The sequence below is a fragment of the Temnothorax curvispinosus genome, unplaced genomic scaffold, assembly GCF_003070985.1.
Source record: "Temnothorax curvispinosus isolate PA1 unplaced genomic scaffold, ASM307098v1 QBEX01015898.1, whole genome shotgun sequence".
Taxonomy (NCBI): domain Eukaryota; kingdom Metazoa; phylum Arthropoda; class Insecta; order Hymenoptera; family Formicidae; genus Temnothorax; species Temnothorax curvispinosus.
In genome coordinates this window covers 261,729-277,840 of record NW_020225678.1, presented here as the reverse complement: position 1 = coordinate 277,840, position 16,112 = coordinate 261,729, and the positions used below count along the sequence as shown (strand labels likewise).

At 33.3% G+C, this 16,112-nt stretch overlaps 1 protein-coding gene across 7 annotated transcripts in view; it reads right to left on the bottom strand.

Moving 5' to 3' along the window:
* The window catches only part of LOC112466113 (hemicentin-1), a 163,369-nt gene that overhangs the window by 59,282 nt on the left and 87,975 nt on the right, over positions 1-16,112 (bottom strand). For all 7 annotated transcript variants that reach the window (XM_025034009.1, XM_025034002.1, XM_025034006.1 and 4 more), the window contains exons 2-3: positions 8,786-8,975; positions 3,001-3,155 (exon numbers count right to left, since the gene is read on the bottom strand). In XM_025034009.1, the coding sequence (XP_024889777.1) occupies positions 3,001-3,155; positions 8,786-8,975 (345 nt within the window). The remainder of the gene's footprint in view (positions 1-3,000; positions 3,156-8,785; positions 8,976-16,112) is intronic.

Below are 16,112 nucleotides of genomic sequence, written 5' to 3'. Positions count from 1 at the left end.
GACACGTTCGTAAGAAAGCAGCCCGATACATAAATTCACGAGGCACTTGAAGTTCGACAAATTGAGGTCACAATCAGTTATGCGTCAAGAGCAACTTTTTCCAAGTTCTTTCGTGTTCCGTTCGTGTTTCAATTGGTTTTGCAATCAAAACGATAAAAGTTGGAGAATCTTTTAAAAATTTAAAACGATCGCACAAAAGAGCATCCTATAACTTGAAATCTGCCATAATTCAAAAATTGATAAAGCTCTTATTTCACTTTTCAAAAGGTTAACGTAACTTTTTTTAAAATATTACACATAATGGTAACAATAATGATAAATAATAATGACAAGTATAAATAGAATTAATGAATAATTAATAAATAATTATTTCATCCAATTTACGCTGTTTAGAATTTTCGGGAATAATTACTCTGACTTTATCTTTTTAATTAGACCGCGAAATTAATTTCCAAGGCGGTCTTCGGTTTTGGAACTTTAAGAAGAATACAATACTCCATTATGAAAGATGAAAGTTTCTGAATGCTGCTTACGCGTTACTATGTACCTATATAGGTAGGTACTATGTCGCGATTATACACTTGAAAACTCCACCCTACTCGTTTAACTCGCTATGATGTCACGAGGCATGGTGCACGACAGCGAGGAAGACAGATCAGCAGCCAGAATTTCGTGTACACAGTGATTCTATTCACGTCCGTCGCGATGACGACTCGCGTACATGTACTCGCGGAAAATCGCTACCTTCGTTGAATAACCACTCCAGAGGAGGATTATTTCATTCTTCATAAACATCCGAAGATAATGCAGATATAACACAACATTTATAAGTGGTGTGCCTTGCAAGAAACTTGCGGCTGGCAGAAGGAAGAAGATCTTTTCTGTCAAGATGAATTTGGAGGTCTTCCCATCTGAAATTTAAGTGCAGGCCCTATTACGGAATTACTTAATAACGCAATTAAGCCGTAATTCTGTGCCGGATAATTAGAAACTGCTAATGCTTCTTCCGACTCTAATGTAGCTTCTGATGATATCTAGGGAAGAAGAAGCTATAGTAATATTTGATTTTTCTTGCATTACTCAACATTTTTTTATTTAATTCAACAGTATAGCATATTTATTATAAATAAAATCTTTTTCATCTTTTGTTATTGATATATGTATTATTTGTTACAATTTAATACAAAAATATGCAAAATTTGTTATTTTTCGTCTCTTGTACTTCCAAACTAAGATTTTAGATATTAATAAAACTTCCATGAAAAATTTAACACTGATATTTATTACATTGCAGAATATATGTATTTTATGTAATACATACAATTTTTGACATCTCGTATACTTTCTCGGGATTTCCCCTTAATTTGCAAAGATAATTCCGTATAAATTTGATATGAGATAAGTTAGCGCGAGTAAACCACGATACCGCGTAGTGATGATGAAGCATTAACCTGATTAAATAACATCGCGTGGCAATGAAGCTATTTAGCCGTTAAATGACCCTATAATGCGTTTATGAGATTAATCTAAACGTTAAATCAAGAATTATCAAATAACTCCACGTATCCAGAGTACGTGAGATATCACATCAATGGGAGCCTAACTTGAGCTCAACTTGTCGATATTAACTCTTCGGAAAGTTAGGAGTCATCCGGTATAACTCGAGTTATCGATGTATAATTTGACATGGGTTTAACCCAGATCACTATCCGTGGTTATCCAGCTTCCGCGAAAATTAAGTATACTTGATGCATAGCGGAATGCATACATTTCCTCACTCAATTCAGTGTGTTACGATACCGAGTGACGATATAGTCATACAAAAACATTCGAAACTAGATAGGAGGAAAATTCAAGCCAAAGAAAAGTCACAGACCATAAATTCGAAACACAAAATCGCTATCAATTGACTGTGACGACTGTCTCATTTACCTTTGATTTTCTTTTCATCAAATTATAGGCGTTACTCAAAGCAGAAACACTATTAACATCTAGATTGATATTGTAGTATTCATTTATTATTTATTATATATTTTTTTATTTATGTACTATTTATATATATTTTTGCTTTGTGGCGGTCTTCCTACTTTGAGTACATTGCTGCACAACACATAAAGAGGAAAAACGCGAATTGTATGAACTATTGATGTTTTACGTTTGCCACAAGTGGCCGTAAAATGTAAATAAGACTTCTATTTTCGAGAGGTGTTTCGAAAGGAAGCACATCGTTACTTGCCAATCTCGTAAAAGGGCCATCCGTAACGAGTTGTCTATCGTTCGGGAGTATCGCGCAAAATTGAAATATTGGCGAGAACGATCACGTGTAACCGTTAGTTTGAAATAAACATTGCCTGATTTATGGAATGGCGAGTTTTGCGATATGTTCCGATTTGCGCATACCATTTTCACCTTTCCGACTGTAGTACGGACATCGTAAATTTGTTTTCACGTATCATATAAAATGCCAGAGTATCACTGTATTGTCGTATTATTTTCGCGAAATATCACGTTAAATTTGCCCGGTAATAACGTAATAAGAAAAAGATATGTCGTGAGGAAAACAAACGTGCGCAAACAGATTTTCAAAAGTATGAATAATGAAACGTATTACTTCGTATTGCCCGTATTGCCTTTTCAATAATGCAGGCTACTTGCGACCACGTTTTTGACGTATGGACGTAATGTACACAGGAGAGGTTGCATAACAAACAGAGGTCGTATACGGCTAAAAATATATCGCGTGCAATTTATGGCGAGAAGTTATGCGAAAAGTTTTAAAATAGTTTCCGTAAATCTCTCGGTATCTCTCTCTATAAAATATCCGAAAAATCTTTATATACTTCGTGCATTAAGCGCCAAAATCATATTACTAATAAATTGAATTTTTAAAAGTATAAACTTTTAATATCCCCTCACTTTCCCTCTCCAGTTTGATAAAAAATTTAATCTTATTCCGAAAAATGTTAATCCGGTAATGCCGCATAATGTAATGTAACGCACCTGTGACGTTAAGAATAATGTGCTGCACGTTGTTGCACTCGCGGTTGACTGCCATGTACGTAGCCTCGCATTTGTATAGACTCTCGTCCTCCAGCTGCACCTCAGGTATTTTTAAATATGTTTTCGATGAATTCGACGAATATTCTATGTCCGCTCTGAAACATTCACGTAAAACATTCATACTGTTAATTAAATTAATTTGAAAATTGTAACAAAAATCGTGATTTATTTTCAGCCTTCAGGCAATATGTTCGCCCTGAAACATTCATAACGTAAAACATTCATACTGCTAGATTGATTTGAAAATTAGAACAAAAACGTGATTTAATTTATAATTTCCCAAATTAATTTTTATTGTTTGAAATTTTGACGTGTATAATTTAATATAATGTGTAGTAAAAAAGATCTGCTAATATTGAAATTATAATTGGGCGGTAAAAATGGAGGGAACGTTTTTGTTCAATGAATTTTTAATCAGCATTTCACATGACAACAATGACGAATATATTTCCTTTAGAATCTAATAAATTTCGCTCGCCACGTCGTGCCGGTTTTATTTTCGTATAATTGGTGTCACTCACGTTTATAACGCGCGCAGCGTTTCATTAATCGTAAACACATTGATTGTTTATACTTTATTAATGACGATCGCGCGGTATTATGCCGTTATGTGGTTCATGCCAACACAAGTATAATGACCTCACGGTAATGTCAATCTCGAATTGCGATTAACACCGGGTAATGAATCGGACAATCAATGAAATTAATCTGCTCGTTATCCCGCCTGAGTAGCATAATCCATTTATGACGATAAGGTGGTGATATTATCGTCATATGTGCTATTCGATCATATGTGTTATACGAACCGAATTCTATTTACATTGCATGTTACGTACATCTGATGCATCTATGAGTACGTATTCCAGAAATATTAACGGGATCGAAAGATCTCTCGATACAATCGTATGCATTATTAATTTACAACGGGAGTAAATTGTATGACGAATATGTTTTTACGTAGTAGTTACGTGTAGTTATGTAGTGCCACAAAAATTCCGAATGCTCGTAATTAAATTGGATCACAAGGCCATTAATTCAAGTGCATTCTCACAAGGCCATTAATTCACGACAGGAAACTGTGAAGCAACAAGACATCCGAAGGTCTCGTCATTTATATCCGTAAATGGCAAGCAAACGCACAGTCAATGGGCGCATATACATATACTATACGTATATAGGTCGCGTTCGATATTCTGTCAATAGATGATACTGAATATATATGCATCGACATATAAGTACAGTAGTCGGTACACATCGCTATTGGACGCGGCCGTAACTCGATACAATTTACATCCCCATCAAATTGATTACTTGTTATCTAAAGATGGATCATGACAGAAAAGTGCCCAAAAGTGCATTGCAAAAAAAAAAAAACAATGGAAATAATAAATTCAAATCAATATTTCTTTCCCCTTTTTGCTCTACAAAATTGTAAATGCTTAAGCGTACTTATTTAACAATGGTAAAAATGATATTTTCGCACACGTTTTGATAAAAATAAAACACTAATGTTCAACATACACAGCGTTTATACGCTATACGCATATACGATCGTACGATATTCCAAAATCCGCTTTTATTAACTAGATTAAATATTGACACGAACAATTTTCAACCGAAATGTTCGTATTGCTTTTATTCCGCGTTTTCCCGGTTAACCCGTATAGCGTGTGACGAATCATTGTTTTTGCAGGCCGCAAATTCTGCGTTGGTATGAAACGCGGGTGATCGCGGTCAGCCGACATTTCGGCGTGCTGTTTGATCGACGAGCCGTTTACGGCGTCATTAGCGAATTGTTGATACGACGATGTGCTGCACCGCTAATCAGCGACATCGCTCCGCATGAAACTATGTATATCTTTTGCACTCGCGTGTAATTAGACCATCAATGTTATACACTGTGATAAGTATGCGTGTTCACATCTATAAGATATCCAACATATCTTCTGTTCTACCAATAAAATTTCTTTATTCTAATTTGCAGTTGTTTCTTTTATATTTTGACTATCTTAAATTTTTTTTGTCAAAATATCAAAATATAAAATAGTTTTACTATTAGAAGTAATTTCGCGCAAACATATTTAAATGAGAATATTGTTTAAATAAGAGTATTCTTAAAATTTCAGGAGTACGTGTCATACATATAAGACATTCTATTTAATAACTAATAACATTGTTAAGGAATACGTTTTTTGCAACTCCCCAAAGTAATGAAGTAAATGCGAAATTTTTTAAAATAACTAATAACATTACCAAGAGACACGTTCTTTGTAACACCGCAAAGTAATAAAGTAGCTTACATACAGCGACAATACAACATACACAACATTACTTTATATTTCCGAGTTCTAAATCCGGATTTCAACTAATCCGGATAATAGCATGTCGTATTATAAAATCTTAGAAATAGAGGACATATTTTACATTAGCATTATAAAAGCGACCTTTTATGTTTTACTACGCGGCATTAGTATATTGCATTTTTATGTCGAAAATTATCATTTTTTTCGACTGTATTATGTTTTTGTGATTTTATCTTTCGCGAACATAAGTATGTAAAATATCGAACTAATGACTGAATGTATTTCGTAATTAAATGCAATTAAAGGAAATTTTTGCTCAAAATTTGCATTACGTTAATGTAGGAAATACGTCGTATACAACCGACGTATTTCCCACAGCTATGTAATGCAAATGTATTGCACATGATTTACAACATAATTACCGAATATTGCTTTGCTATCGTATACTATATACGCATGAATAACGTATAAAAGTAGGTTACTCAAAATTGCCTTTAATCCACGACGGAAAAAATAGTAGAAAAAAACAAATTTCATGAAGAAAAGTGAATATTCCACTTTAGTAAGCACAAAACTGTTATTAAAAAGTATAATATTCGCTTTGTTTAACAGTAATAATCATCGACCTTTGTCGATATTGATAGTATTTATTAGCAGAAAACTTGTACAGAAAATTACGTTTGGTTTTATATAATAACGAAATAAATGCATAAAATTATAATCAAATAATATTACAATCTCTTTAACGCGTATATAAAGCCTAAACAGTTTACTTAATCGTAGAGGATGATACTTTAATCAAGTATCATTTAATTACGCAAAACGCACTTCGCTGTGATGCAAACATCGTGTTTGACAATATCACTACCGTTGTAATATTTCACTAAAACTTGGGGAGAGATCTAGGAAATATATTATAACAGAGACTCAGAGTTTATCAAAAGATATCATCTCTAGGAGATCTCTACCGCGAAGTGTATACCAAAGAGTCTTGTAGCAAATATAGAAGTAAGGCTTTTAAATAAAATTACTGTACACTACTCCAAAGCAGATCGAATATAATACTGATGTAGAATAAAAAGATCGATCTAAGACATTATTACAATACAAAATTTTATTACTAAAAAAAATTGAGCACATCTGCAAATATTATAAAAGTATCTTTATATAAAATATTTTAAACTTTATGTAATTTCTTTAGATAAAAGAAAAACGTTGGAGAACTATAGATCGTCTTAAAAATGAATTTCTCAAGATTGCCTTTTGTATACATGTGCATATGTGTCTATATGCATCAAACTGTAATATATGTATTTGTCTTTTATTATCATGTCATCACAGGTAATCTTGTTATTTTTCGACGAGCGAGAGCATAATATTTCAAACAAATAAAATGCACAGTGCAGATCGAACATTTTCTCGTTGATATTTTTTATCTTTTTCAAGCATGAAATTTACAACAGTGATATCTATTTCGACGTATTGCAAAAAATGATACATAAAAATACTATTGCTGCTAATGCTCTCGTTTCAAAAATAGAAAAAAAGACTAAAGTCGCATATAAAAAATAAAAATCATCTTGTATCGTTACCATGTCAGACTAAATATGCGAGGCAAAGAAGAAAAGCGATAAGTGGCTACTGAAGCGTGCTAATGGAATTAAATAAGAATCACTTTATTGACAGCTAATCTGTAACGCCTGTCCTTTTGTAATATAAATCGTGTTACTTTAATTCGTATTAGCTTGATAGAAGTATGGAAACCATATTTTAAATATGTAAACGAATATCCTATAATTTCCACATTTTTTTCAGCTGTAACTTTTACAATTAAATTGACAGTGGTATCTTTTCTTACGTTACGAAATAAAATTCATTAAGTGTAAGTCTCAATGCCGAATTAAGTTTTCACCTAATTCGATAGAAAAGTAGAATTGTATTTAAATTTTAATAATAATATTAACTAGTCTGAAAAATTGAGGAAGTAAATGAGTGAAAATAATTAATCAGTATTCAATAAAGCTTATCGCTTTTCGTTGTTAATTATTCAAGGATATTGGTGAGCTTATTTTAATTAATGCAAATTGGCACGTAGAGAAACACGGTGTTATCGGATGAAATCTCTAAGGAACGTTTCAGATTCGAGTTTGTATGCCTAGTGCCTAGTTGCCGCGCTTGTACCCAAACAATAATGCTCGCGGAGTAAATAGCTATAGTGGCGAATTACAATCGAAAGACGTAGCTAATTTATTTAATGGAGATAACGAGATTGCTTCATTTGCAGCTAAATGTTTACAAGCTTAAAATTTACAAGTTTTTTGTAATCGAATAATTAATTAAATTTTTTTCGTCATTAATAATAAGACAACTTTTATTGTACTTTCTATGTTATATATCAGTTTTCTCCTCTCTCTTTAATATTATATAATATAGAAAAATATTATAAAAGTTTTATATTTAACAATGTTTATTTTATGTTTATTAATTCTCTTATCATAATGCAATTATTTATTCACAAACTTGTTAATTTATTCACTAACTTGTTATTTACGTGTTACTGTATATTTGTTTCCACAGGATTAAAAGTTTGTAGTACATGTAGGTACGTGTTAAGAGTTTTATATGCAAATAACAATACGTAAACTGTGTCAAATTAACTATAGGGATAATGGGTGAACCGGATATTATTAAAACAATCAGAGACTTTGATAATTACCAATTGGAAGTTTCATGCTCTAAATGTTCACGTGTACATATTCACATGCGCATTTAACGCATTTGACGTATTCGAAGCTACACGGTTTCTAAATATAGACCGCAAACCACAAAATGCAATTACAGGGTGATGACCCCGAAATGAGCATAATCGCGATAGTTACAAATCGTGGAAGCAGCTAATTATCAAAACCAAAATCGAACACAATTCAAGAAAATATGTTATTTGTTTAGTTATGTAATAGATATTCTATAATATTTTTAACATTTTTTGGGCAAAAGATAGAAATTCGAAGAATATTAATGAGAATATAAGACCAAAAAAATTTTAAACATTTGTATAAAATAGAGAAATAGATATCTACAAACTTATACTTCAAATTCAACTTATATTTCAATATAGAAATAACGTAGATTTTTTTTTGAGAAATTATTTTTAATACTTTGAATAATATTTCAAAAACATAAAAGGCCAAAGTTTAATTATCTTCGGTTTACGTCGCAAAATTGGTGATTATTATCGCGAGTTTTAGTAAATTCATATTATGATTTTAATTGGCATCGCGAAATATATTGAGGAATAAAGAAATTTAGGTTAGTTTCTAAAAAGAAAAAGAAACTGCAAAAGAGGCGGCCTAATTAAGTCAAGGCACGGGTTGAACTCACTAGCATTATGCATTCAAGTCTCAATATAATACTTTAATTACCTGAGAGCAATGTCGTTATTGCCGCGTATAATCCCGGCGTCCTCGCTGAAAATGAAAATCCTCGTGGGTCCACGGTACCACTTGATGCTGTGCAGACCCTCGCATTGCGGTGATTTCAGGACGCAGGGCAGTAAAATCTCCGTCCCGAGCTCGGCATGCTTCTCGCTTCTCAACCACGGCTCGCCGCTCCCTGAAACAAACATACATTACGGTGGTGATTCGTCCGGTGAAATTGAGTCCGTAATTGAGACACTAAATATCGATTGCTCCTGACAAAACGTAATCAGCGAGCAAATTGTTTTATCGCGCGATTTCCGATATACGCACTCGTGTTAGAGAGCTCGTGCAATCCTATACTCCGTACACCGTAAATATGAAGATTTTACGAACGATGAGACATATAATTACGAGTTATTACAGCAATATTTTGTATCATACGTTATATGTGATTGTGATTTATGCTTGTTATTCTCTCATCCAATGCACGTTATTGTTGAAAGTTTTCTCAGGAAAGAGATTATGTCAATTAATATGATAACTGATGTCGTAGACGAGAAAAGTTGTCACCGTGAGTCATCTCGAAAAAGGATTGGATTTTGAAGCCGTATTGTGTGGAACAGCAAATATTACGTTCAAGAGAAATAATGGAGATCTGCCATAGGGAATCGCATTACGATCTCTTCCCATCTCTTGCACGTGTGAAAAGTTTGCTTGGACATTACGGGGTGACTCTTCATTCGCTTACTCCGCTTCGAAATGTTTCATCGCAGAGAAAAATCCATCTCGACGTCCCGCACTTTGTGCAAAGATCATAAAGAATAGGTTGCTTTTCTTTCTCGCGAAATTCATCCCCAACGTTCCACTCAGGACTTTCTCGCAAGCGATCACGATTAACATTGTCGAGATACTGAATTGAGTTTAAAAAGCATTGCAAAGGAGAAGAAAAGATCTCTACATTAGTGATATTATACGCTCTTTGTAATTACGGGCTCTATTATTATTACCTTTTATGATGGGAGAAAGTAATCTCGATGAGATGAAAGAAAAATAAGCTTCATTTCTTGCCATTTATTCTTGAAAAATTGATTATACGAGCAAATCACTTATCGTAATTTTAAGGTGTGATAACGTTTATGATATTATGTCTCGAGAAAGAAAATGATAGCGCGACGACCTTACGTACGCAGCGACATGCTTAAACAAACGCCAAGGCACAAGTTGCACAAGTTGAAATGTAGTTTCTATATACGAGATATTTAACGTACTGTAAATTAATCACCGAATGTTCTATTGCTTTTCGAAATAAAGAAGCTTTGATAAATTAGCTATCAAATATTTAACTCTTTGCTACGTAAAAGATCGATTTAGCGATATTACTCCGCGCTTTCAATCCGGAAATTAGCTGGTGAATTACACATCAATCGGAAAATGTAAAACGTAATAAGAAATACATCCGAATCCGAATATCGTGAAGGAAATAAATATCGCGCAATGAAATAAAGATTTATTGTTGCGTTCTCCATCACTCAATTTTTGCTTTATATGAATAAATCACGAGATTGTTTCGACAAACAAGTGTTGCCTTCATCCACAAATCGCGGGAGTTAATTAATTTATTATTACTGTTTTCTATCAAATTTTTAAGTCCCATGAGAGAAATAAAATTACGTGAAAATGCCTTAATAAAGCGAGTTATCGAGTTACCGAGCTAACATATTGTGCAATGCATTTTGTAACAGTACTTGTTGTTTGTAATTCATATTCTAATATTTTTTATGAAACTAATTAATGAATCTAACGCGAAAAACTCTAAATAACAAGTAAAAAAAAAATTTATAAGAAATGCATTTATGATAGCTTTTCGGACCAACTGTCACTTGCGAAATAGAGAGAACATATGGCGCATGAACATTCGAATATGGAAGGATTACGATTTATGGGCTTTAGCACGAATATCTACAAACAGTGATTTATCCGCCGAACATGGGTGTCCATCACTGCCAATTGTATTCCTACAGCCTTAGTATAGTTTAAGTGATTTCGGTTTTATGTGTGCAGGTGCCGAGATTCATCGAAAAATCGACTCGGAAATTCGCGCCAGACTAATCCACCGTCGTTTATATTCTGTTATTATCTCACCGTAGCAATCCCTGCGAAACTTTTTGCATCAGCATCCGCGAGGTGACTGTGCAAATTTATGAATATTACATAAAGAGATTGATTGCGTGTGCGTGAAGTTGTCGTCGTGATATTACAAAAATATTGGGTTAGGAGAAAGATGAAGCAATAAAACTTAACGCGCAGCTCTAGTGAAAACTTAAATTAAAACTTAACAATTCGACGAAGTCAAATAGTTCATAAGAGAATATTCTTTACTCAATTAATAATAAATATTCTACCGCACCGCAAATTGAGCGTAATTTCTATAAAAAAATTATTTCTCTTAAAATTTAAGCGGTAACTAAATATTAAAATTAATTTGTCAGAAAATATTTTACTTTTTTCTACTAAAATATTTTAAAAATCTCTACGGAAATACGGTAACATTTATTACATTCAACGAACATCATGATGAAAAGGCAGCTGTTTCAAGTATTATGGTGGAAACGCTGTTTGCGTTTGTAAGCATTCGTTGCATTTAACGCCGCTAATTAGTAGCGCTTGGAGTTAAATTTTGCTACGTATGCATAAAGTTTTTACGAGCGCAAAAACGGGCTGTAACAATGATAATTATTACACTTGGTGGCACTTATAGCTCCCCGTCGGTTTTCATCGGCTGAAACTTCTTGCATGAAGGAGACCATGCAAGTACGACAATGCAACACAAAATACTACATGTGCATTTTGTCGTCTTCCGAGCTCGTTAATATAACAATACGACAACTATATAATTGCTAAAACAGTATTAATAACAGGGTTCAATCTCTCAATTTGTTCAAATAAACATTTTTAAAAATTATAATGTCAGTCAAATAAAATAAAGATAATTCTTGCAGATATTTTTTTTCTTGCAGCTCTGTTAAAATGTCAAAAATCATGAAAATTGATAAAAATTATATTAGTAGTAAATGTAGTTATGATATATTGGTATGTCAAATTTGATAACCAAAAGACAACATTTTTCTCCCGAATTAATTTTGCCATATTCTGCAACGAGATACAGCGAATAAAAATTGAAGAGTTTATTTCTAATTTTTGTCGTATCTTTTTATGGAAAATATCATATTTTTATTAAGAGTGCCAAGTCGCTAGAGAAATTTCATTTGATTAGCTCATGTTTGAGGAGTGTTCTAAAGTTATCATCCGTTTTCTCTTTTATATATTAGTAGCAGAGATATATACAATACCTACTTATAATCAGATTATATAGTATAGTATCGATTATCGCAGCGTCTTAACGCTCCAGCAATCACGATTAATGCCGTTAATGTTATGCTTCATGACTGACGCTATCAACCATTCAAAACCATTCAAAATCACTCAATTGGAATTGCTATTGTATCTCGACGTTTAGTTACCCCTTGCAATTATGGTTATATGTCAAAGGCTATACTATAAAGTTTGTGATTATTACAATTTTTCTATAAAAGGTATACGCGCGCTTGGCCGCGCATTTCACTCGACATATAACTGGGAAGCGTGATCGGCGAGTTTACAGTTAAAAGTCCATGAAATTAGTAGCACTTCGAGATGTCGACGTGACTCCGGAGACATTAAAATGTAAAGTAAGCACTATGCTTTTTTAGAACGAGCGCCGTTGCGGAAGAGCACGTGCAGATAACGACGTTCTATCGCGGAGGTAGAAAAAGTTATCGACCTCGGATGCTCCGACGCGTGCTTAACCCATTTCGAAATTATACAAATTGCAGCCTGCATTAGCATGGGTCTGAGAGACAGAGTAGGCCGAGACGGGCGGATGGGAATTAACCGAGAGAGAGATTTAGCGCAGAGACAAACAAACGATGCGCGTGTAAATATCGGAAACGGGAAATTTATGACACGTGGAACTAATGTCGCAATTAGAATATATAGAACACTATGTATGTTAAAATGGCCGTGTCTAATGTGCATTCCTATCAATGTAGATTAACTTTAATCTCGATTTAATTCTTAGGACTAGAAAAAGATAAAAAGTAAGTTAAAAAATCGAGATTAAAGTTAATCTACAGTAGTAATAACTTACAATTAGTATAAGAAATGGACATAAATAAGACAATCGTGGATCTTGCTGTGAATTTCCAACATATAGGAGAACTGCCTAATATCGTATCCCATTTTTAAAAACCAAAATTTTGACTGAAAACTTATAAGAATATAACTAAACAGCATTATTTTATTCTAGGATTATCGTAATATGATCATCATGGCATAAATGCGTTCAAAATTTGTTTTAACTATCTTTTCGGAAGAAAAACAATAAAAGTAGCATTTTACGACCTCAAAAAAAAGTGTTCCTAATATCGCATCCTTATACATATTTTTGTTAAAAATACAACTATGGCACACAATATATGCTAGAAATAGAAACGACTCAAAATAGAGCACATAAGGTTGATAAAGATATCCTCTGTTAAGAAAGCCCATGGGGTTTCATGGACTATAGGGTGAGGTGATGTGGTCAGCATCCCGCCTGGCCGATTTACTCTGGGAAAAAGATCTTGTTACTCATTGGACAGGAGGCTGAGGGAGCGTCAGAGGTATTCTAGAGGTAGACCAGTTAGGAAAAATGGCATAATGCACATATAGAGGACGGAATTAGAAATACCATAAAGAAGAAATATAACCGATTAAAGCATCACAATAATGGTTAGCAACGAATATCTCTAATTTAGAAATAAAATTAGACACAATATTACATGTTTTTATGACAGAAATTCGTTTCTTGGTATCTACGTATCTTTTTTGCTGCATTAATAACGGAAGACATCTCTTGCAAAATTTCGAAACCTCGTTGAAACTATGAACTGCCACGCTATACTTTTTATATCACAGTTCTAAAATAAAACTTTTTTTAAAAGATTGTCCAATTAAAGCAGCGTTGTTCAATATCTTCTACTGCTCGCTGACAGAAAGTAACACGTTAATAGTCTCAATATCGTAGAGTGTGGAATTAGAAATAAAGGCGGTATTAGGTTCCCCTAAACGCAATAATTCTACTAAATCGCTGCCATGAGTCCAATTGGTGTATGCCTAATATACTTAACTCCGCAATAAATATATATTCTACTAAGAAAAAAAAATGTTTATTTTATTTGATGGTGAATTAGGAATGCTATATACCTCATATGATCTTACATTTGGTTAGGTACCTCTTTTCCAGTACATCGCTTCTTTTTCATATTCCACATTCCACGTCAGTTTGTAGAGGAGACTGTTCCTTTATGTCCGCGTAGCTTTGAAACGCGCGAAACGCGCCAACAGAGATATGTCAAATAGCAATATTAAATGAGGATAGAGAGTAATGGTTAGCGTGACGACATATATGATGCTAAATTATCGTACAGAGTCTATAAAGTATTTTCTATACGTCCTATATATAATTTTCGATATTGATATTAATAACAATTTAAAGCGTTTAAAATTATTAAAAAATAGTCTATTATTAAATTGTCTTGATTTCTAACTTTAGAATTTAAATTAATGATATGTCAAATATCGACGAATAGTTTTAACAAGAATTTGTTAAATTTCACGAGAAAATGATTTAAATAGCTCATTTCTGAACTATGTCACTGTCAGGCGATAATTGCGACTATACCAATCATAATTTTCTAAAGCTGCTTAAACAATTTTATTTCATCATTTTCGAGATCATAAATATAGTCGTGAGTTTTCATTTAGCTGAGAAAAGTTATAGAAACTATGATAAAGGTGTCTAAAGTGGACAGAATCGTACGTCTATTTAGTTTGTTGTGGGAATCCGCAAATGCACGTAAGCGTACAATAGCACTTGATGTACGAAGTCCTATTGTAATAGTTCTGAGGATTACTGGGATTAACATTCAGAAACCTTCCGGGGTTCTATGAGTTAGAAGGGTAACACGAAAAGTTTTGATTTGAAACGTGATGGAGGTGAATCTTTCTCGTGATATATATACGCCTGAGTGAGAAATTCAATTTCTAACAAGGCTATCATCAGAGACGGAAGTCTCTGAACCTACTTTCTAAATATATTTCGAATGTGATTAAATCTCGATTCTGTACTTATTATTTTTTTTTTAAGATCGACTATTTACTCGTTTATTAATATCCAGACGTTCGATATTACATCTAGTGTTTTTTTTTTATTATTGATTATTTTACGCATGGTCAAGGACGTAACTTAACTTTAGAGTAACTTTATATCGCGCGCATGCATGTGCTACCGCCTTTCAATATAACTTTTTTTTCCATAAAAAGGATAATGAGACGCCCTTTGATAGCGACGACGTAGGCTTTTTCCCCTTTGTCTTTAATCATTGAACTTTTGTAAAGGTACATAAGAGTCTATTATTGCGTTATATTAAGTAGCTGTCACACATGCGTACCCGATGAAGTGCCGTCAGAAATTAAGTGGCTGCGCATACTTTTGCAAAAAGAGTTTATTGGTGTCATAATGGAAATTAATAGTAAAATTGCTGCTCAAAGGGGTGGCATTATGGTCTATTCTGGGATAAATTGGCTTACTCGCTCTGTGTGAAAGGCGGCAACGTGAAAGCTTTATTAATATATATTTCTATGTGGTGGTGAGGCAAAATTGGGAAATTCGTGATAGAAACTCAAGGAAAAAAAAACGAATAAAGATTTATATGCTGTCTACACAATCAATTAATCTCTCTTCAAATATAAATTCTGAAACGGTTTCCATATATACGTGCTATATTTTACGTTATACATTTATGACACCTCGCGATAGAATTTTCATTGTTAGTGTAACGGTATTTTTTTTTCACTCTTTGAATTTTCACACGTAAGTGACTTAAGATAAAACATTTTTGTTCTATTGGAAAAACATTAGGCTCAAAGCTCTTAAAATAACAGTTTCGAGATAAATCCTAACCGGGCATTTAACGAAATTCGATGGCGCGTGAACGTTCCGATTTGTTTCGTCATCATAATGCATTATGGTTTTGGAGTAGATTGGTCCACTTGTGATGGAATTAACATGCCCAATAGTATGTAATGGAATTAAAATTGCTGACGTGATCAATTTAATTGCATTTACGATCATAAAGCGAGACAGCTGTTAAATAGCGTTTCCCATTTATATAGACATTAATCTGGTTGATAATGCGTATGATAATTACTACATAAATTGCGTATTAACTTACGCTAATAGTTATAAGCG